The following is a 23,015-nucleotide window of genomic DNA, read 5'->3' as shown; positions in this document are numbered from 1 at the left end:
AAGGAATGGAAACCTCTGTTAAGACTTCACTCTGCTCATATTAATTCATTTCTCGATTTCCTTATTTTAGAAAAGAAAAGCAGCTTTGGATGAGGTAAGCTGGGCCAATTTTACAAGTTTCCAAACTCCTCTTTTTACTGTGGTATAAAATAACCTAGGAGTAGTAGGGGAGAGGGCATGGTGGCTGCGGGGATGTGGGGAGGTGCCATATGCACTTGTGTAAGGGATGCCATTATGCGTGCAGGTCAGAGGAAGGCGGGAGCTGCTTATTCCTTATTCCCTTGAGACAGAGTTCACCACTGAACCTAGACTGGCTAAGGCTGCATCTACCCCTCGTGTGCTGGTTGACAGACACATGTGACCACCCTGACTTTATGGAGGTGTAGAAAATTTAAATTCAGGTCTTTATGCTTGCACAGAAAGTGCTCTCTTTTTTATTTTTACTTTTTTTTTTTTAAGATTTATTATGGTGGAAAAATAAGGATCGGGGAAAACAGGCTGAATAGATGTTTATTTAGGAGAAATAACTTACATCAGAGACAGATGATCACTAGTAGGTTCCAGTCCCACAGATGCCTCTGGATGCCCTCTGTCTCCTTCCCATAAGCAAGAGAGAGCTCCCAGGTCCCCTACCCCTGACCTAGTTCCCCCAGGTCACATCTGCACCTGTCCCCACCCACAGTGGGCATGGTCAGTGCAACAGGTATGGACAGAGTGAATCTCTCACTACAATTTATTGATTTATTGTGTATACAACACCTGCACGCCAGAAGAGGGCACCAGATCTCACTACAGATGGTTGTGAGCCACCATGTGGTTGCTGGGAATTGAACTCAGGACCTCTGGAAGAGCAGCCAGTGTTCTTAACCGCTGAGCCATCTCTCTAGCCCAGCCAAGGGGTACTTAACGGCATTTCCTTAAGTCCTGATTTTTGGGAAATGAATTCAAATTCAGACAGAGTTTAAAATACATGAGTAAAATGAACACCTGAATAACTTCGCATTTTAAAAATTCACTTACATACATGTTCCTCCACTCCCATTTTCAGTTTGGAGTTGAGCAATCCCATGTGCTCAGCCAGAGATGCCAGAACACACATGCTGTAAAGCAGGGAGAACAAAGGTGTTTTGAGGACTAAAGCTGCCATCCTGCAGTCCAAGTGCCCCCCCTCCGGCGGGGGGGGGGGGAATACATGGAAAGGACAGTAGGGTTGTCCCAACAGGAGAGCTAACAAGAAGAAGAAGTAGGTTCTGGTGGCTGTGAGATTGGAATAAGAGACTGATATTTGTTATTGGGGGCTTCCTGCATGCTGTAACACTGAGCCACACCCCCTGCCCCAGTAGAGATCATCTGCCTAGAATCCCCCAGTGAGATTCCGGGGTTGTGGTTCAGTGGTAGAGCACCTCCCTAGAATCCCCCAGTGAGGGGGCTGGGAGTGTGGCTCAGTGGTAGAGTATTTACCCAACATGCAAAAGGCCCTGGGTTCAGCCGTCAGCACTTAAAAACAAAAAGAGTTCTCTGTAGCTTTTGGGACTGGAGGATGAGCGTGAAAGAAAGTAGATGAAACAGACCAGCCCCACTGTGAAGACTTACCATTGTGTGAAATCTGAAGGGCAGGCATTATGGTGTACACCTGTAATCTTAGCACTTAGGAGGCAAAGCAGGGAATTCAGCACATGTAAGAGGTCTTCCACAGCTACGTAGCAAGACCCTGACTCAGAAAGGCAAAACAATGTGTGAAGTCTGAACTAATATTAGCAGCTGGTGTAACTGACTTAGCAGCAGTTTCGACTGTATTGAGGATTGGTCTGCTGTGGCAGTCAGCACGCTCCTTCCTCTCGCTTGGGACGGGCACATGTGCGTGTGCCAGCATGTGGGGTTAGGAGGAGGCAGAGGGGAGGCACTGTGACATGCCCCTGAGGTTACACAGCAGGAAGGGGAGTTTTCTCCAGTCCCCTTTAATCTCTACCCAGTACCATCTTCTAGAAACTGTGTCCTTCCCTCTTTCCTGCCAGGCAGCAACTGTGCTCCAGGCAGCCTTCAGAGGACACCTAGCTCGCTCGAAGCTGTTACGAAGCAAAGCTCCAGCCTCCAGGCCTCCCAGCCTGCCGGGTTCTCCCAGCCTTCCCAACCAGGTAACTGTCTGGCTGGGCGGACACCAGCTGCTCGACCCCTCTTCGGCCCCTTATACTTCTTTAGCAAAGGAATCTCAAGCCCTCTGCAGCCTTCTAGTCTTCCTGGTGTCCCACGCCAGGGACAGCCCAGCAGTGGCCCCTTTGACACATCCCGGGCCGGTTTAGCCTTGAAGTGTAGAAGGAGCAGGCCTCAGTGACTGCAGTGGCTGATGAGGAGCACTTTTGGGGTGTAGCTGGAAAGCCCCACCCTTCCTGCCCCAGATACTTGCATGCTGCATTTGGAAACAGCAGGGTGGCCCCAGACAGGTCTCTCTCCTGTTGTCATTAGCTGCCGAGGTCTCCCACACCCAGTGTCCCGAGCCCCATCTCCCCGCCTGAAGACAGCCCAGTACAAGAGGAGGCCATCACTGTCATCCAGTCCATCCTCCGGGGATACCTGGCCCAGGCCAGGTTCATGTGAGTACGGCCACAGTGGGAGGGGCCCCCATTTTGGGACTAGCCAGGTCTCCAGAGGGATTTGTAATGATGTGTTGTTATGACACTTGCTGTGTGAGCCATGGTCTGGCAGTTCACCATAACAAGTGAAGGCCTTTAGGGATATCTAAGCTTCACTTTGGGTAAAGGGTAGACTGTAGGCTCTTGCCCTCTGGAGAAAACCTTCCTAGAACATGCCTCCATGATGGGGAAGCGAGGAGGTGTGTGGAACAGGGCCTGTAGTGTGTGGGCACTGTGGGCTTGGGCTCACCTACTGTCTCCTTTTAAAGAAAAATGTAGCTGAACACAGTGGTACACACCTGTAATGCCAGCACTGGAGGCTGAGGCAAGATGACCTCTGTGAGTTCGAGGCCAGCCTGTTGTACAGATCGAGTTCCAAGAAGCATGGCCTTGAAGACATGAACCAACCAAGGTCATAGGCTCTCTGGACCACCATTGTCAAGGCCCTAGACACACTTGCTCAGTGTTTATCTGCGGAAGTAGCTGTGGCCCCATGGATCAGAGTGCAATGGCAGGCAGGCCAGGTCTGTGTTCTCCAGCCCTGGCTCAGCCAGAATTTTCTGTCTTCCAGTGCCAACTGCTGCAGAGGGATTGCAGCCTCGTCTCAGAAGGGCCCTGTCTCAGCCTCACCCTCAGGATCCACCTCCCCACCCTCACCCACCCTCGCACCTTCTCCAGGTAATTTCATTCAGTTGGTTCTGCCACAAGGGGGAGGTGACTCTGCAAGGGTTAAGCCAAAAGAAGGCTGGGTGAGAATGCAAGGGGCTTGTCCCCACTGTCGGGCCTCAGCCTAAGCCCCTGCCTATGCCTGAAGATCAGAGACTCTCTCCTGAGCTGCTGCTGGGGTTCGGGCCCGTAGACTGCATCAGCAATGGCAGTGGCATGGGCCCTGCGTCCTCAGGTTACCCCAAACCGTGCAGTCAAAGCTTTCCTGGCTTTTGTTTCTTCAGCCTTCAGGGCTCCCTGGGCCGGGTTTTCTCCTGATTGCTGGTTTAGGATAACACTGCTTACATTTGATTTTCTGCCCAAAGCTGGTTGAGGATGTAGCATGGTGGTAGAGTACTTCCAGCGTGTGTGAGGCCCTGGTTCCATTGAAAACACCAACAACAAACTGGGCAGTGGTAGCACACACCCTTAGTCCAAGCACTCAGGGAGGCAGAAGCAGGGAGATCTCTATAAGTTTGGGGTCGGCGGGGTCTACAGAGTGCCTTCCTGGACAGCCAGGGGTACACAGAGAAACCCTGTCTCTAAAATAATTAGGAGGGGAGGGAGGGAGAGAGGGAGAGAGAGAGAGAGAGAGAGAGAGAGAGAGAGAGAGAGGAGAGAGAGGAGAGAGAGGAGGAGAAGAAAACAAAACAGCAAGCATTGGGTAAAGAAGTCCCAGGCTGGCTCAGAGGAATCGCTCAGTTGGTAAAGGAACTCTGTTCAATTCCCAGGCCCCACATTGAAAATCCCCTGGGCATGGTGATGCATGTTTGTTATGTCAGTGCTGGAGAGATAGAGACAGGAAGGTCACTGGCCAGTCAGCTTAGCCAGATTATTAAGTTCTGACCAGTGAGAGACCCTGCCTCAAAAAATAAAAGGCAAAATTAATAGCACCTGAGAAATGATACCTAAGATTAAACTCTGGCATCTACCTACACACAAACACATACACACATACACCCCCCCACACACACACACACATAAACATCAAGTCCAGGACACAGGCAGACTCTGTCCCCATCTGTGACTTCTGGCCCACACAGACATGTCCCTGTAGGCCCCTGACTGTAGGGCATCTCTCCTCATGAGTGGAGAGCTGGGCTAGACGGCCCAACAGTAGAGCCCATGGGTTCTACTGTTCTGTGGCTGTTCCTGCAACCCCTGCCTTAGCTACAGCCGTGGCTCACTGTAACTGGCATTGATGAGGATGAGTAAGGAGACTGCCAGGGACTTGGCTCATGTTTGATACAGAAGTTGAGCTGAGGTTCTGTGATGCGTGTGACACCCCAGGGAGCTGAGTCACCTGGTGCTTCCCAGAGACACCTGAGCCGCTGAGTGTCAGAGGTAGAACTAAGGCTGACAAGAGTAGAGACGTGCCAGGGACAGGAGGGTTGGTGGCTGCTGGGACAGCAGGTGGATTGGCTGGTCCTGCCCAGGGCTAACATGCCTTACACAGAGTGGGATCCCTCAGGAAAGGTCATCGAGGAGAGCTGTGGGGAGGCTGCCAAGCCCGAAGATGAGGCAGAGGAGCCAGCAGCCCTACAGCTCTGCTCAGGTAAAAGTATGGCAGTGGTGGCCAGGGTAGCACATTCCCCAGCAAACACCCAACTCTGACAGCAGAAGAGGCACACAGTGAAGACAAGGCCGTGATTCGTGACTCTCTCTCCAACCTCACCCAGAGACCAGGGCTGGCTGGCCTTCTCTAGCAACTCTCCCTACTGTTTTTGTTTTCCTTGAGGTGCTTGAGATGGAACCCAGGGCTTTACACATGCTAGAGAAGTGATCTGCTGAATCACACCCCAGCCCCTCACTGGGGGATTCTAGGCGGGTGCTCTACCACTGAGCCACACCCCAGCCCCTCACTGGGGGATTCTAGGCAGGTGCTCTACCACTGAACCACACCCCAGTCATGCAGTAAAGGGTACTCTACCAATTACACATTCTCAGCCCTTCATGGGGTGGAGTTGATTGGGCAGTAGACATGTACTGTACATCTGAACCATATTCCCAACCCTTAGCTGGTTCTGACTGTATCAAGTCACTTTCCTTTAGTTCCCAGGGGCCCCATAACAAGCCTGTTTAAAGAACCATACACACATCATGTTTAACGTGTTGTCACATTTGAAGGTCTTACATCCACTTCAGCTGTCGACTTTCCAAGCTGTGTCAGAGCTACAGAACTGTGAGCTTTGCTGTTCGCTCCAAACCTTTGCTTCAAAGCACAGTGAGCCAAGACAGAAGCCCTGGGATTTCAGAGGAGGCAGGCACACAGACAGAACCGGAACCCCAAAGCCACTGCCAGCCTGTAATCCCCAGGCCCCCCAGAGGCTTTAGACTGTTCTCCAAAAACCTGTCTGTGCCGATCTCACCAGGTCTGCTGACCTTTAAATTATTTGGTCAGGGCTGAAAAGATTGTTTATGCTGCCCTTTCGTCTTCTTGTCAAATGAAATTTTAAAGTGGCATATTTGTCCACCTGTGTGGACTGGCCAGAAGCATCCACTGCTCAACAGGTGCTGACCCCCAGGATATATGTCCATGGGAGAAAAGTGAACGACAGCTTTGTTTGAGCTGATGTGTTGGACGGAGTGTTCATCGGTTGGTTGGGTATGGAGACAGGCTCTCACTCCATAGCCCAGAGTGGCCTTTACCGGATAGTCTTCTTGGGTCTGCCTCCCATGTGCTGGGATTACAGACATCACAGCCACACCCAGGCCTTGACTGTGCTTTTAAAGAAAACTGAATGGAGGGGGGCCCTTCAGTCCCAGCATAGGCAGGAGGATGAACGTTCAGACGAGCCCCAGACACATAGTGACTGCGAGGCTAGCCTGGGTTCCGTGAGGCTGTCTCATAAAGGAAGGAAGGGGCTTGGAAAGATGGCTCATTGGTTAAGAGCGCTGGCTGATCTGGCTGAGGCCTGGGTTCAGTTCTTAGCATCCACATGGTAGCCCACAACTGTCTGTAACTCCAGTTCCAGGGAATCCAAACCCCCTGCTGGCTTCTATAGGTTCTGCACACATTTTGGTGCACAGATGTACATGCAGGCAAAAATCACTATTCACATAAAATAACTTTTTTTAAGAAGAGATGGGAGAGAAGAAGGAAGAAGAAAAGGAAAACAAAATTAAACCTAGTTGCCATAGGCTAAAATCCCTGGAATCTAGAGGCTGAGGCAGGAGGATTATAGGTTAAGAAACAGAAGAACAACTAGGGAGAAAAAAAGATCCAGGGAAGTGTGTCAGTGGGTGGAGCACTTTGCGCAAACACGGGGAACTGAGTTCAGATCCCCAGCACCTGTTTGAAGCCAGGCACAGTCATATGCACCTCAGCCCCAGAACGCGAGTGAGGAGATGGGGCAGGGAAGGGGGGCAATACAGCATCAAACCACAGAAAGGCCCTGTCTCAGACAGGTGGGAGCCGAGGGCCCTCACTTCTGCACCATGGTACACGGTGTCTGCACACACAGAGATGAGATGCCATTAAGGAAAACAAGGTTGGGGACAGGCATTACGTGTCCTGAGGTTGTGGTTTATCTGAACCGTGGGGGAACTGTAAAGGAGGAGGCAGATGGCCATACCAGGTTTCATGGTGGGGTCAGAATCTTCTTTTTAAATTGAAAATCAGTAACCTCTCATTTCCCCCCTCATCTTTAGGAGTAATAAGAGTGGGGCTCTGTCCCAAGGAGGAGCCGAGAGACACCGCTGCAGTTGAACCTGCACCCTCTCAACCCTCGGCCCCCAACTCCCCACAGGGTGGCCACTGGGACTGTCCACCCCCTTCTGGTCTAGAGGCTGTGCCTCAGTCCAGTGTGAAGGATGTGCTATGCTTGGATGTGTGTGACGAAAGGAGCAGCAGTACCACAAGTGCTCAGCCATCCCTGGGTATGTCCCCTCTGTCCCCTCTGTCCCATCCCAGCTCCTTACCAGACAGGGCAGGAAGTTCAGGGGGCCACTTTAGCCAGGACCCTTTTATACACGGTAGCTAATTGGTTCTGCTTCCCTTTGCGTGTTTTGTTTTCTGAGCCACTCTTGCTGTGTAGTCCAGGCTGACCCCAAACTCACTATATAATCCAGCCTAGCCTCCTCCCTCAGCTTCCCAAGTGCTGGGATTACAGGTGTGCACCACCATCCCAGGCCTGCATGTGTTTTAGTGTCGGCAGCAGCTGCCAAACTAGCACGAGAGTAGGCGTTAATGAGAGGCTCTGTAGAGTGTGCAGGTGGACTCTGAAGGTGGGCCCTCGGCTGTGTGGGTGGGGCTTTCCCTTTTTACCAGGAAAAGCTGATGGCCATGTGTACAGCTCACAGCTGTCTACTCCACGTGGTTGACCCCTCCCTCCCTCTCTCTCTCTCTCTCTCTCTCTCTGATTCATTCCAGTGGCGTCCTCTTCCCCAGGACTGCAGCCCATGTCACCACCCCCTGTGGAGGATATCTGCTCTGATGACTCGGATGACATTATCTTTTCGCCGTTTCTGCCCAGGAAGAAAAGCCCCTCCCCATTCTAGGACCCCAGTCATTGCCTCCAGGTGAGGTGGCTGTGGGGACAGATTAGAGGACTTGCTAACTGAATTTGAGAAGATGACCTATCTTGCTAGGGCAAGAGCCATGCCACGGGAACACCTCAGCCATCGGTTTTCTTATATTCTGTGCCTGTGCCTTTGAGGGATCCTGGTGGCTCTACCTTGCTCTCTGGGAAGGGCGGGTGACCACCTCCCGCTTCCATTTCTCGTTGTAGCCCATGTGTTTCCAGTGCCCACAGATATGTGCACTCCAAGTCAGGGCAGCAGGGAGTCCTGCAAAGATGGGAACTCTTGCAGAGTCTACCACCTGCCCTTGACCTTGGCACTGTCAGCTGCCATTGAGATACAACCTTCCTCATCCGGTGCTGCCCAGTGCCTTACAGGTCACACAACTAAGTCTCCTGTCCCCACAGCAGAATGCAGTCATATGAAAGCTATGGACTTCAGGGTCCCCAACCAAGCCCCTGTCCCATGGGCTCCTTGTTTCCCTTTCTGTTATCCCCATCACCTCCATCCCCGCCCTGGGAGAATGAACTCTTGGAAGAGCACCAGACGGTGACACATGGGGTGGTACAGCAGCTCCCGAGAGGCACCAAGAGGGTAGATCCACAGGTCACCCAGACACAAGGCAGGGAGCAGGGCCAGGAGGCAGCCCAGCATCCCAGAGGAGAGAAGTCCCAGAGAAGAGCAAACTCCAGTGTAGACCTAGGGACAGCCCTGTCACCTGGGTGTGCAGAGGCATCTGCAGGCCACCAGTGCCACCTGGCCCACTCAGCAGCCAGTAGCTTGAGATGTGTCCATAGATCACTGGGGATAGGACTTCCTGGCCCCATGTGGCTGCTTTTATCTTAGGAAAAACCTAATGCTAGAAGGTTCCTGCTTGGACTTGATCCATAGGGACACCAAGAGGTTTGCTCTTAGGGACCATTTAATCTTGGCCATCCACAAAACACCAGCCTGATACTGCACACAGCAGGCTGGGCATGGGAACCTCAGGATGGGAGCTAGATTTGGCTTGGCAGCCAGAGGCCAGGAAGGGGAACCCAACTTTGTCCACCTGCCCCAGCGAGGGGTAAGTGCCCCTAATACTGTGATGGGACCAGGCACAGCTGCCAAGCCCTTTTCTCCACCAGGGGGCAAAAGACAACTCAGCCATGACTCTGGCCTGCTCAGTTTTTTATGCACTTGGCCTGTGGGCTATCTGCCAAGTTAGTTTTCTTCCCCTTGAACTGATGGCAATTTTACCAAATGGCAGCCGAGTGGAGCCCTCTGTAGATGTATCTGCCTCCCTACCACAACTTGGGTGTGTCCCCTGTGATTGATGCACCACTTGAAGCTTCAGACCCACCCACTAAGGCACAAGAAGGTGGCTACAGACTCGAGTGCCAGGAGTCCTCATATGGCTACTCTGTCCCCCCTTATTTAACAGCAGCCATTTGTTCTGAGAGTATTGCGTGTTCTGAGAGTGAACAATCAGGAGTTCTAGGTTGATGGGGGATGCAGGGTGGGTGTCTTCACTTTGGCTGCCCCCACCTCAGGAAAAGGGGCAGGGCTTGTACGTCTAAGGCTGACCTGTGCACCCAGCCTGGCCAGCGGGCAGTGAGGTCAAGATCAGTCCCTGCACTTGAGTTTTCTGAGAACAAACCCCTGAAAACAGGAGAGCTTATACACCCGCTGAGCTTTGGTGCGGCCGCTAATCTATTAAAGGTTAACCTGTCTTGAAGCTACCTCAGTAAATGACAGTGCCTCAAGCCTCTGTCTTTGGCTGCTGCAGTATGGTGTCCTGTGCTCCCCACCTGGCCCCATTGCTACAGCAGACTGCCCCTGGATGATCTGAAGCAGAGTGCACCTGGGTGGGGGGGGGTAACCCATCTGGGACCTAGGGGCAGTACACAGAGTTCCTGCTGGCTTCTCCAGGAGCCAGTGTAGGGACTGGGAATCCGGCCAGTCAGTACAGCTTTGAACTTTACCTGATCTTTAAAGACAGACCCCTTGTGCTTGGCTTGGTTTCAGAGGCACAATTTCCCCAACACCTGTACGGCCAGCTAGGGCATTTGGCAAAGCCAAATCTACAGAAACTGGGTAAGGTGAGCTGTAGGCCAATAGCCAAGGGCTGTGGTAGGATGAACAGCCAGAGGCTGTGGGCTGGGCCAACCCTGCTGAGTGTGATTGGTCCAGGACCCAGGTGGTTGTTGCAGTGGGGCAGTAGGAAGCAGCAAAACCCATCCCTGGGGGAGGACCTCAGACCAGCACTCAGGAACCAAGAAAGCCCAGGTATGTGCACTTGAGATGGGTAAGTGATGTCACTGTGCCCTTGTTTCCATGGCAACACCTCCATATCACCTTGAGCTTAAGAAGCAGCTGTAAGCTGGTAGGTCATCCAACTTTGGAAGAACCTATGCTTTCTTCATGAGCCCTGTAACATGAAAAGTTAGAACATGACCCTGTCCTGCTGCAGTTGATCTGTGTGGAAAGCTGAAAGGTGAGGGTGCCTGCCATTCACACCAAGGAGGTGATGGCTGAGCAGAGATTGCCCAGGCCCCATGCCTGGTGTTTTGTAAAGTTCCATAGCACATTGGGAGCTTTTTGTCCATTCACTTCAACACCATGGAAGGTCTGTGGCTGAGTGACCCTGACTTGGGGGATGCTGGCTGCATTGTCTGATAAAATGTCTATTTTTGTCTCCCGAAGAGAAGAACCGTGCCTTCAATCTCCCAGACCCAGAACCTTCTTAGTGAAGAGACCAATCATTAGAAAAAGAACAAGATAACAGCAGAGTAGATTCCTTTCAAGCTATAAATACCTTCCCGGGAAAGCACCCTAACCTTTGAGATCTAAATAAAAATTCCATTACATCCCGGTCAAACTAATTGCAAATTCCTCCTTGGAGAGGAAAGCCCCCAAGTGGTTTAGACACTCTGAGGACCAGAGAGCCTAGGCAAACAGCCGGTGTGGACCCAGACTGGCCCTCTCTCCAAGCTCCTGCCTCCCCAGGCTCACAGGGCCTGCATACAGCAACCCCACTCTGACTAACCTTTCTAGTGCAGACCACAGCTGGGCAAGGCCCTGTTAAAATGAGAAAAGTTGCATCTAGAAGCTGGGAAATGAAACCATTGAAATGGCTCAGAGCAGGAGTGGATCCCTGGCCTTTTGGTCTTAATTCTCTCTCTGTCTCCCTCTTGAAGTAGGGCCTCACTATGTAGCTCTGGCTGGCATGAGATTAAAGGCATGAATCGCCACACCCAGCTTTAAAAAAAAAAATGTAATTTAGGGCCAGCAAGATGGCTTAGTAGATAAAGGCACTTGGTGCCAAGTCTGACAATTTGAGTTCAATCTTCAGGACCCACATGATGGAAGGAGAGCCAGATTCCACAGTTGTCCTCTGATGTCTGTATGCCTGTATGCCTGTCATGGTACGTGTGTGTGTGTGTGTGTGTGTGTGTGTGTGTGTGTGTGTGTGTGTGTACATACATACATACACACACATCTCCAAATTGTAATGAGAATGTTTAAATGTTTGTATATATGTATGTGCTTGTTCATGTTTTTGTGGGTGTTCAGGGGTGTGTGCCTGTTTGCCAGAAGTCAATGTCCAATATCTTCAATTCCCACCTTTTTTTAATGTGTAATTTTTTTTAAGATTTAAGTGTGTGAATGTTTTGCTTGCACATACAGGTCTGTGCATGTGGTCCCCTAGGAGGTCAGAAGAAGGCATCAGATCCCCTGGAACTGGAGTTACAGACAATTATGAACCACCATGTGGGTACTGGGAATTGAACCTGGGTCCTCTGAAAGAATGAGAAGTACCTGTAATTGCTGAGCCATCCCTCAAGCTCCCCTGGATCCTTTGAGACAAGGTCTTTCACTGACCTGGACCTCATTGATTCAGCTAGGCTGGCTAACAAACTCCAAAAATCAGCCTGTCTCTGCCTTCCCATGCTGGGTTACAGCAGATGTGTGCACCTCATGCAGTAGATGCCCACAATCTAAGCTTAGGTCCTCATGCTTGTGTGGCACCAAGCCATCTCCCAGACCTTGGGTAAAAGTGTGTGTGTGTGTGTGTGTGTGTGTGTGTGTGTGTGTGTGTGTGTACATGTACACCATAGCATGCTGTGGAGATCAGAAGAAAGCTTGCAAGAGACAGTTCTCCTGTGTGGGTACCAGGGAATTGAACTCAGATCATCAGGCTTGGCAGTGAAGCCTTAACCCACTGAGCATCTTACTGTCACTCCCCAGCTCTTTAATGGAAAAAAAAAAAAAAAAAAAAGTCAACCAGACTGACATTATAGCCTAGACTAGACATGCCTTGAATGTGGGACCCTCTTGCCTCAACTTCCCAAGGAGCTAGGACTATAAGCCTGTACTACCAGGCCTGGTTTATGTATGCCATGGTGTGTGTGTGTATCTGTGTGTTTGAGCTGCATGTCTTTGTGAGGGTGCCAGATCCACTGGAACTTGAGTTACAGACAGTTGTGAACTGCTTTGTGGGTGGTGGGTATTGAACCCGGGTCCTCTGGAAGAGCAGTCAGTGCTCTTAACCACTGAGCCATCTCTCCAGCTCTTCATGTATGCCTTAAAGGCTGGCAAGACTCAACTCCACGCCTGACCTGGCCCATTTTAAATACACCATCCCTGCAAGTCCTCAGGGAACACAGGAAGAATCAAATCCCTTCCTCCTTTTGGCAGCCCTGTCAGGTTGTGAATACGAATGATAAGGATGGAAACAGGCTGGCCTGTCTGCACAGGCAACCACTAATGACCTTTGGCTAGCATGTCTTCCCATGGGCTCCCTCAAGCTGGACCCAGTTACAGCTGGAGGGACAGCCCCATTAGACTGTGCCTGCCTGAGGAGCCTGGGAGAGGTTTCCATGGTGCTGGGGCTCTCTCTGAATAAGGAGAAAGGGGTGCCCCTGAGCTACTCGTTAATTAAGCCCAGAACAGCCAAGATTCAAAGAACAGTCCAGTGTGTGCCAGGACTCCTGGGGGGCCATTCATGGGACCCAGCCTGGGGCTTTCTTCCTCTCAGCCTCTCTTCCCAGGCCCAGCTTCTAAGAGATGAAAGCAGAGAGGCTGTGGTGTGGGCGGGTAGGGGGCACTGCTGACATAATACATGAGAAAGGCTGCTCCACTCCAGTGCCGCCATCCGCCCCCTCCCTTGGCATATCTGCCACTTCCCTTGCACAGGGCTGGCTGATGAGCCAGGGCTGACCCACCTGAAGCTCTTCTGACTCATTACTTACCTCCCTGCCTCCTGCATTGTCCTCTACCCCTCCACTCCTTTCTCTGTTAAATGAGTTGTTCACAGCTTCTGTTCCCAGAACCTACCTCTGGGTACCGGTGGGGCTTCAGCACATATAGCATTTCAATTCAGCTTGTCCTTGGCTCCAGGCCTGCTGCTGCTGATCCTATGAGGAGCATCCCAGGCCACATGGTGGTCCCCACCAGGATCTAAAGTCACCTATTTTCCTCTACCTCCAAAACACTCCTACAGCTGTCAGGTCCTATGGGGCTACAGCCTAGGCAGCAGTCAAATGTGCTGCCATGTTAGCTCCTGTGGAGGAGATCCAAACAGCTCTCCCCACAGGCCCCAGGATAAAAGTGAGTTCCTGAAGAGGCTGTCCTGCCATGTGCATGAAAGATGTGCAACATGCAGGCATGTGAAAATTAGAAACCTACATACGAACACACATATGCACATGGCACCTGCAGCTACATAAAAAATGTGCATACATTACAAATGCATGTGTACACACAGATGGGCATATAGTCACAAAATCACAGTTTACTCACAAGCATACACAGGCACACATGTATGCACAAAAATTAAGCATATGTACATGCAAAAATACATGCAGGTCAAAGAGATGCCATAGTAGGTTAAGTGAGGATGATCTTGATTTCAGTTCCTAGAATGTACATAAAAATCTAGGTATAGTGGCTCATGCCTTTAATTCTGCACTTGGAAGGCAGAGGGAAGGAAATCTGTAATTTAAAGATCAGCCTTCTGGTCTACTTATTAGTTCCAAGCCAGCCAAGACTACATAGTAAGACCCTGTCTCCAAAAACAAAGCAACAAAGGGTTGAGTGGCATACACTTGTACTCCCCATGTTGGGGAGGTAGAGACAGGCAAATCCCTGAGGAGTATTGGCCAGTCAGCCTCCTCATCCACTTGGCCAGCTCCAGGCAAAATAAATATTTTAAAAAGGGATGGTGAAGTTGACCTCTGTCTTCTACATGCACACAAACACATACACACACACACAAACACATACAGACACACCCACAAACACACACATGAACACATCCACAGACACACAAACACATACAGACACACACAAACAGAGAAAGAGAATTACTGCTTGGCCCTTCAGGGAAAAGTCTTCTTCAGGGATGTGGTCCCAGTAGGCTGACCTTGCTCCAGGGGATGGCTTCATACCCATGTGCACATGTGTGGCAATAACTTGGTAGGTTAGAACAAAACAGAGGAAGAGGGCATGAAACTGGAAGGGAAACCTGACAAGGAGTTGAAAATGGGGAATGGAGGGTGACTATGATCAGAATACATGCTGTATGTGTATCGCATTCTCAAAGAATATTACAATAGTAAAGTCCAACCTTGGCCACACAGACACATACCGTACCACCCCACCCCCAAAAGCAAAAATCCCTGATTAGGGTATGCTCTCCTCAGGGTCTTCCCTCCCATGCCCAGGTGCCTAACCCAAGGATTGCCTGTGGAGGTGGCTATGGCTTTTGTTCACAACCCACAGTAAAACTGCTGTTAAGTTTCAAGTGCCTTTTAAAGCTGATACACAGTGATATCCAGTCCTGGCAAATGAGAGGCTCTGTCCCCAGGACTGAGATGAAGCCTGAGTTCAGTCCCACATTTACCTGCTATGAGTTGATTGTGCTGACATGTCTATAAGGGCTGCTTCCAGTCTCTACTCCACTCCCCTGCCTTTCCAAGATGCTGTGTGTGTATGCGTGCGTGCGTGCTGTATGCTCTGGGATACCTTGGAAGGGGCCAAGTAGTGCAGCTTTTTCTGAGGCCTGGATAGCTAAGTGGTTAAGAACACCGGCTGCTCTCTTCCAGAGAACCCAGGTTCAATTCCTAGCACCCACATGGTGGCTCACAATAGTCTGTAGCTCTGGTTGTTGCCCCCTGCAGGCACCAGGTATGCATGTAGTACACAGATAAACATGCAGATGAAACACATAAAAATAAAAGTTGAAATAATTACTGCTGGTATTTTCTGCATATGATTACAGACCGTCTTCATTTATATTTGGGTGCATGGAAGAAGGTGGATGAATGTGTGGAGAGATGTACTGATAGATGGATGTATGGATAGAGATGGATAGAAGGATTAATGAATGGCTTTTGGATGGACCATAGGTTGAAAAATGGATAGAAAAGTGGTTGGGTGGATGGATCGTGGTTGGACGAATGGTTAGAAGAATGGATGGAAGGGAAACAGATTGGCTAATGGACAGGATGGGTAGATGGATGGGTACATGTAGAGATGGATGGATAAGCCTATAGGGGTGTTTGCACGCATAGGTAGGTGGACATTCTGATAGAGGAACAGATGGATAGGTGAATGACTAGACCATGGATGAATGGGTGGATGGAAGGGAAAGGAACGAACAGAGAGTGGGCAGATAAACACTGCACAAAAATAATCCTCCTGGAGTGTGAATCGCAACTTGTACTATTAGAAAACTTAAATACGGCATTTTCATTTTCTTCAATCAAACCAAGGAAAAGAGAAGTTGAGGGGACTGTTGGCTTTCTGCCCATACTGGTTTTCAGTCTCCGAGTGCTGCACCCACCATTGTATTCATGTTTCTCCTGTCCTCTGGGTAGTGCTTTCTCTTTGCGTTGTGTCTAACCGGCCTTTTGTGGGTCATGTTTTCGGATCCATGCTGTGGGCTCTCTTCTCTCCCTCCCCTTCCCCACCTCAGCTAACACCGAGTGACTTCTACTGGCTTATCTGAACCCTATGATCCACTGCAGGCCTCTCTGGCTGCTTTCTTTCTCCAGGAGTGAGGGTGAAGGAGGAGCACAGGAAGGTGTAGGCATATAGGTTGCTGATGGACACTGGGTGTAGTGTGGACCCTGGGGTTCAGGTGGGAGGCCACAGCCGTTGTTGGGAGTCCTTGAATGTTCTGCTGGGGTGCTTGAATCAGGCCCTGAGAGATGTGAGGACAGAGTGCTAGCAGGAGAATGATGATGGAAGAAGGAAGAAATCAGGGTGCTGCATAGTGTGAGTGATGAGTGAACACCCCCACCCCAGGGCCCTCTGGAGTCCTTCACTGATGAAAGCTTGTGTCATCCTAAGACTTCCCAGGGCAGGGATAGCTAGGCCGATGGCTAAGATGGATAGAGGACTGACCTCAAAGAAGCAGCCTCAGATGAGAGAACTTTTGAAATCAAATTGAAAATTTTAATTGAGATGGCCTTAAGCTAAGATTCCCCTGCTTCTGCCTCCTGGGTATTGGGATTAAAGGTGTGTACTACAATGCTTCAGATGGAAGAATTTTCTGTGTGTCTCTTGTGATTTCTTCCAGAGCCACTGGTTGCAGGCTTGTCCACCAATGGCTCACAGGGACCTGAAGGAAAAGAAAGAGAGTGGCAAGAATTAAAGAGGCTGGAGTGGGACCTCAGAGCTACGTCTCCTCTCCAGCTGTTTGTACTGACTTTCCCATAACCCAAGCTCACTAGCTGGGGCTTGTCTTGAACATCGGATCCTCCCAAATGCTGGAATGGCAGGCATGCATCAACATGTCTGTCTTAGTTGGGGTTACTACTGCTGTGATGAAACTCTGTGACCAAAAGCAACTTGGGAAGGAAAGAGTTTATCTCACTCAATTTCCATAAAACAGTTCATCGTCTAAAGCAGGACTCAAGCAGGAACCTGGAGGCAAGAGCTGATGCAGAGGCCATAGAGAGGAGCTGCTTACTGTCTTGCTCATCATGGCTTTCTTATTGAACTCAGGACCACCAGCCCAGTGATGGCCCCACTCACTATGGGCTGGGTCCTCCCACATCAATCCTAATTGAGAAAATGCTCCACAGCCAGATTTTATGAAGGCATTTTCTTAATTGAGGTTCCCTCCTTTGGGATAACTCCAGCTTGTGTCAAGTTGACATAAAACTAGCCAGTGAAGTGCCCAGCTGCACCCTAGAAATTTGGAGGAGAGCCCAAACTTCATAGCCAGCTAGCTATGAGAGAAAGGGCCCACATACAAAAGAATCCATGTGGGAATGGGCCTGGCCAGCCCAGCCATAGTAGGTGAATTAGGCGAGTCTCTGTTTCCCTATCTGTAGATTAGGAAGAATGCCCTGGCATGTTTCTGGGTGTCTTTGAGCCAGTGGCTGGAGCTACCTGTGCTACCAGCAGAGCTCTGGCAGAGGGACCCACAAGTGTTTCGAAAACATACACACGTGGCCTTACATGTGTGTAATTGACTACTCCTCTTGGGGGAGAGGCTGGCTCTGGGAACTTTGGACCTGGTCATGAGGCCCTGCAAGGTCCAAGAAAAAGCCATCGAGGGAGGGGCAGAGAAAGGAGGGTGTAGCATGGCCTTTACTGCCCAGTGCTCTGGGAACCTTGACCTGACCTTTAATGAGACTCTTCCTTTTTCTAAGTCCTGGCATTAACCCATGAGGCTGAGGCCAAACTCGGTCCTGGTAGCTGCTCCCTCCCTGGGCTGATGCCGTGTGTATGACAAGGAGCCCCAGGGTGGGTACCACTAAGGAATCTCTCTTGCAAAGCCAAAGGCCTTCAAATGATCAATAAGGGGCCCCTCCTCCTTCTCCACAATTCACTCTAAGATGAGCAAGAATGCTACCCTCAAAACAGCTTCCAGAACCTTCCCCATCTTGGACTGTGCAGCAAGGTGAAGGGCTCTTCTTGAGGCTGTGCTCCAGCCAGCCTAGGAGCTACTTTGTTTGTTTGTTTGTTTGTTTTTCAAGATAGGGGTTTTTTTCTGTACAGCCTCAGCTGTCCTGGAACTCACTCTATAGACCAGGCTGAACAAAAACTCAGAAGAGATCCACCAGCCTCTGCTTCTGCTTCTCAAGTGCACTGACCGACCTAGAAGGTACTTTTAACCCAAGTTCCTGGGTCCCTATCTCAGTCTTGGGGGTGGCATCCTTTATGTTCAAAGCCATGCCAGACAAACCTTCCCTTGACCCCCAACACACAGGGGCAACACACAGCTTAAATGCCCTGGCTGGTTTGGGGGGGGTGGAGGCAGATAGAGTCCGGGTCCCTGGGACCCATTCTTTTGGCTGATCTGCTTCATCTAAAAGTCCCCTGGAACCTTTTGCTTCCCTCAGACTCATTGAGGGTGAGGATTCATTCTCCAAGATACTGACTCTGGGAGAGGGGCCCGGCCTGGGAGAAGTTCTCACTCCAAAGAACCCCAGCTTACTAAGACAGTAGAAAAGCATATCCCTGTCTTCTCTTCCTCCCTCTGTGTGTGTGTGTGTCTGTGTGTATATGTGTGTGTCTCTGTGTGTACATGTATGTGTCTGTGAATATGTATATATGCATGTGTCTGTGTTTATATGTGTTGGGAAATTTAAGCACTTGTCCCTTACAGCTCTCTTCCTCCCCACCCAGCTATAGGACTCCCATGCTCTCAAGGTTAATTAAACAAGGTTGTTTTCATAACTTTCCGGTGTGCAATGCCCGTGCCTTGACCCCAGGTGTGGGTGGTGCATGATTTCTTCCTATGCTTAGCCCATCCCCTGGCTTGGGTATATAACCCCACTGCTCTCTGTAATAAATGGCAGCAGCTTCCTCTTCACTTCTCGTGGTGTGGTGGTCTGTTAAGTGTTTCAATTCCAACACCGTCCCCCAAGCTCAGTACTCTGGCTGTGTGGGCATGGCATATATGTATGTCTGTGTGTATAGGTATGTCTCTGTGTATACGTGTGTGTATATGTGTGTATGTGTATATGTATATATATATTTGTATGTATATATGTGTGTATATATTTGTATGTATATGCATGTATGTGTATGTATGTCTGTCTATATATATGTATGTGTCTGTGTTTATCTGTGTGTGTGTATATGTGTGTCTGAGCATGTATGCATGTATGTGTGTATGTCTGTGTGTTGGGGAAATGGGAATTGAAATCAGGGCCTTGCATATTCTAGGCAGGTGCTCCACCACTGAGCCATACCCAGCCCCTCACTGAGGGATTCTAGGAATGTAGGTGCTCTACCACTGAGTTCTATTGATAGCCCTCTTTTCATTTTTATTTAATTTTTTTACCATCTGGTTATTTTTATAATTTTTTTTAAATTTAAATTTGAAACAAGCTTGTTTTACATGTCAATCCCAGCTCCAGAACCCTTCCCCCATCTTCCCTTTTTCTGCCCCCAAGACAGGGTTTCTCTGTATTGCTTCGGAGCCTGTCCTGGAATTCACTCTGTAGAGTAGGCTGGCCTCGAACTCACAGAGATCCGAGTGCGTCTGCCTCCTGAGTGTTGGGATTAAAGGCATGCGCCACCAATGACTGGTCTCATTATTTTACTTTAGGATGGGATCTCACTAAGTTGCCCAAATTGGCTTTGAGCTTATTCTAAAGTCCAGGCATCCCTTGAATAAAACTGATCTTCCTAGCCCAGCCTCCCGAGTGGCTGTGATGACAGGTCTGTGCCATCTTAAATCTGTTCTTGGCTTGGGAGTGTTTAGATGGCTCCACAGGCCTCTGAAGAGAGGGTTGTCTGACTGGCATCTCTCCCAAACTCCAGAGACACCAGGCCACGTGGCCAGATTGAAAAGAAATGTCCCTGTGGTTTTTCTGTGGTCTGGATGCATCTGCCAGGTGTTTCAATGGCCCGTGTCACAGTGCCACATGTCAGCATGCACAGGGGGAATCTGGGCCTCCAGCCCTGTCCTCTCTGCACTAGTGCTCGTCAGTGCTGTCTACGGAAATTGTGAACCTCACTGGATGGGATCCAAATGCAGGGAATTCCATTGTTCTGGCTGAGGCCCCAGCATCTGGGGGCTGGGCCCAGGCTGGACATGTCCAACTGGGTCCTGGCTCTCTCCCAGTGGCTGCAGGACTTGGGACAGCCTTTTAGGAGCCTCAGCCCAACCACAACCACCTCCCTTCCTAGGGGGATAGCCCCTGGAGGACTCCCGACCTCAATCGCTAGGTCCTTTGTTTCGAATGTTTCTACCAGGTGCTCCCAGTAGCTCAGCCTTCAGTGTTATCTCCGCACCAGCTTTTGATTTCCTTTTTCCAAAACCAGGTTTCTCTGTCCTGGAACTATGTAGACCAGGTGGGTCTCTTGAATTCAGAGATCCATCTACCTCTGCCTCCTAAGTGCTACCATGCCCTTAAAAATTGTATGTGGTATTTGTACATATGTACATTTGTGGGCAAGTACACTCACCCGTGTAAATGGGTATGAAGGCCAGAGGTTGACATCATATATCTTCCTCTACTATATTCCGCCTTATTTTTGAGATGGGGGCCTCTCAGGAAACCTGGAGCTCACCAATTAGCTAGACTGGCTGGCTGGCTGGCTGGTCCCCAAGATCTGCCTGTCTTTGCGTCCTACCTCCAACACTGGGTTTACAGGTATATATCATTATAGCTGGCTTTTACATGGCTGTTAATGGACTCAAACTTGAGTCCTCATACTTTCACAGCAAGCACTTTACCCACTGAGCCAGCTTCCCATCCCTGTCTTTGGCTCACAAACCCTACTTTAGTCAAAATGAAGGAAGAGAGGGAGAAAAGGAAGGAGGAAGGAAGGAAGAGTTGGTAGCCTGAAACTGAACCATGGTGGTACCTTGACTAACTGGTGATTCTCTGAGTTTCCTGGTCAACGGTGAGACCAGGTTCTTTTCCTATAGAGAGGAAAAAAGTCCCGTCTCTAGACATAGTTGCTCTGGATGAGCAGGAAGCATAACAGCTCTGGGTGGACAGTGCTAGCCAAAGTGGGCAGGATGGAGGGCCTTCCTTCCTGCCCTGTGCCCATAGTCACTACTTGGCATTCTCTCCTTTAACTCTCATTCTCCCAGGAGACTCTGCCAATTTCACAGGGCTCCTCTCTCCAGCAACTCCTGAGCAACATTAGGATGGGGACTCAGTTCCACCAGGGGAGGTGCTGATTGTCCTGGTCTACACTATGTGTTAGGGAACCTTTTATCTATTACATTTAATTGTCTCACTCTGTGCATAGTGCACACATGGAGGCCAGAGGAACAATTTGTGGGGTCTCTCCAGGACCATGTGGAGTCAGTCCAGGGATCGAACTCAGGTCCTTAAGCTTGGCAGCAAGCCACCTTTACCGGCGAAACTACCCTTCTTGATTTCTCCACATTGAGACAGCCCTTGTAACTTTTCCTTCAAGGACTCCCCCAGGAAAGGATTTCGCTGACTAAGTACACTACTAATTAACCAAAATTAGCACATTTCCTGTCTCCCCTTCCCTCCCTACCCCACATGACTATTTAGATAAGGTCTTACAACTTAGCCCAGGCTGACTTTAAATTTGCAATGTAGCCCTGACTTCACACTTGTGGTGGCACACACCTTTAATCCCAGCACTCAGGAGGCAGAGGCAGGTGGATGGATCTCTGTGAGTTCGAGGCCAACCTTGTCTACAGAGACAGAGAAACCCCATCTCAAATAAATAAACAACAAACAAAAAACATGTTATAATCATCTTCCTATGTGTGTATCTCCACACTTGGCTTTTACACAATTTGCCCATCATTATGAGGGTTGTTTCTTCTTCTTCTTCTTCTTCTTCTTCTTCTTCTTCTTCTTCTTCTTCTTCTTCTTCTTCTTTTCTTCTTCTTCTTCTTCTTCTTCTTCTTTTTCTTCTTCTTCTCCTTCTTTGTTTTTTCGAGACAGGGTTTCTCTGTAGCTTTGGAACTAGTCATGGAACTCACTTTGTAGTCTCACAGAGAACCCCTAAACCTCATACCTACATGTATGAACCCTGGCAGTACCACCACCATCATCACTATTGTTAGGACTAAGCAAGGATACAGGGGCTGTCTGTGGAAGGACCAGAAACTGTCGCAGCTCATCACAGTTCCTGATGTTATTGTTCATCTTTAGAAACTACAGACCCTTATGGCAGTAAGGGAGGGCGGCAGGACTGGACTGGTCCATACTTTACAAGAGAGTCAGGTTAGCAGCCTAGCCAGGTCCACTGGGGTGGGTATCTTACCTGCTATCTTAGGGTTTCTATTGTGCTAAAAACACCATGGCCAAAAAAGCAAATTGAGGAGGAAAAGATTTATTTGGCTTACACTTCAGCATTGCTGTTCGCTGAAAGAAGCCAGGACAGGATTCCAGAAGCAGGAACTGATGCAGAGGAGGGGAATCATGGCTTGCTTGGCCGATGTTCTTATAGGACACAGGTCCAGCATCCCAGGGATAGCACCGCCCACCATAGGCTGGGCCCTTCCCCATTGGTCACTAAAAGAGAAAATGTCTTACAGCTGGATCTCTAGGAGGCATTTCCTCAGCTGAGGCTCCTTCCTCTGAAGACTCTAGCTGGTGTCAAGTTGTCACATAAAGCCATCCAGTACACCTGCTGTACTGACTCCAGCATTCATCACACACTGAGGAGGATAGCTCATCAGGCCAAGTGGCCTTAGTCTTAGGAGGCTTAGGGGCTATTCGTTGTGATTTGGTCCTGGAGTAACTTTATGGACCTTAAGGGGTGGAGAACTTCTATTGCTCCAGGCTGTTTTCCAGCTGGGTGGCTTCCTGAAAGCCACCCAAAGCACAGAAACCCACAGGCCTATAAGGTCCTCTGCTCTTGGGCCACAATGAAAGAAAGCAAGTCCCTCAGACATTCGGATGAGCTGAAAGACAGGTCTGTCAGGAAGCCACTACCCAGCCTGTCTGGAGGGGGCTACCTGGCAGATGGAGGAAAATCTGATGTGTGCCCAGTTTCTAAGAACACTAGGGGTCCTGCAATAAGGCCCCAGAATTGTGAGGGGACAGAGACCTGAGGGTGTGCAGGCCAACCCTAGGAGAAGAGCAAGAACATGGGAGGGACACTGAGTCACGCAGCCACTGTGCCCCCACCCCCATACCCTTTCTATAGGCTGTGTCCCGACCAGTAACCTAGTTTCCAAGTTGGGGACAGGGAACTTTGTCTTAGGTC

General features: G+C 49.9%; 1 protein-coding gene across 1 annotated transcript in view; it reads left to right on the top strand.

Annotated features, from left to right (window-relative positions):
* The window catches only part of Iqce (IQ motif containing E), a 40,632-nt gene extending 31,045 nt beyond the window's left edge, over positions 1-9,587 (top strand). The window contains exons 17-22 of the mRNA XM_051205501.1: positions 71-94; positions 2,016-2,135; positions 2,464-2,591; positions 3,202-3,308; positions 6,987-7,214; positions 7,708-9,587. Coding sequence (XP_051061458.1) covers positions 71-94; positions 2,016-2,135; positions 2,464-2,591; positions 3,202-3,308; positions 6,987-7,214; positions 7,708-7,835 — 735 coding nt within the window. The 3' untranslated portion in view covers positions 7,836-9,587. The remainder of the gene's footprint in view (positions 1-70; positions 95-2,015; positions 2,136-2,463; positions 2,592-3,201; positions 3,309-6,986; positions 7,215-7,707) is intronic.
* Positions 9,588-23,015: the final 13,428 nt, after the last annotated feature.

Source organism: Phodopus roborovskii, unplaced genomic scaffold, assembly GCF_943737965.1.
Source record: "Phodopus roborovskii unplaced genomic scaffold, PHOROB, whole genome shotgun sequence".
NCBI lineage: Eukaryota > Metazoa > Chordata > Mammalia > Rodentia > Cricetidae > Phodopus > Phodopus roborovskii.
Note: the sequence above shows the minus strand (reverse complement) of the source record. Positions and strands in the feature narration are given on the sequence as shown.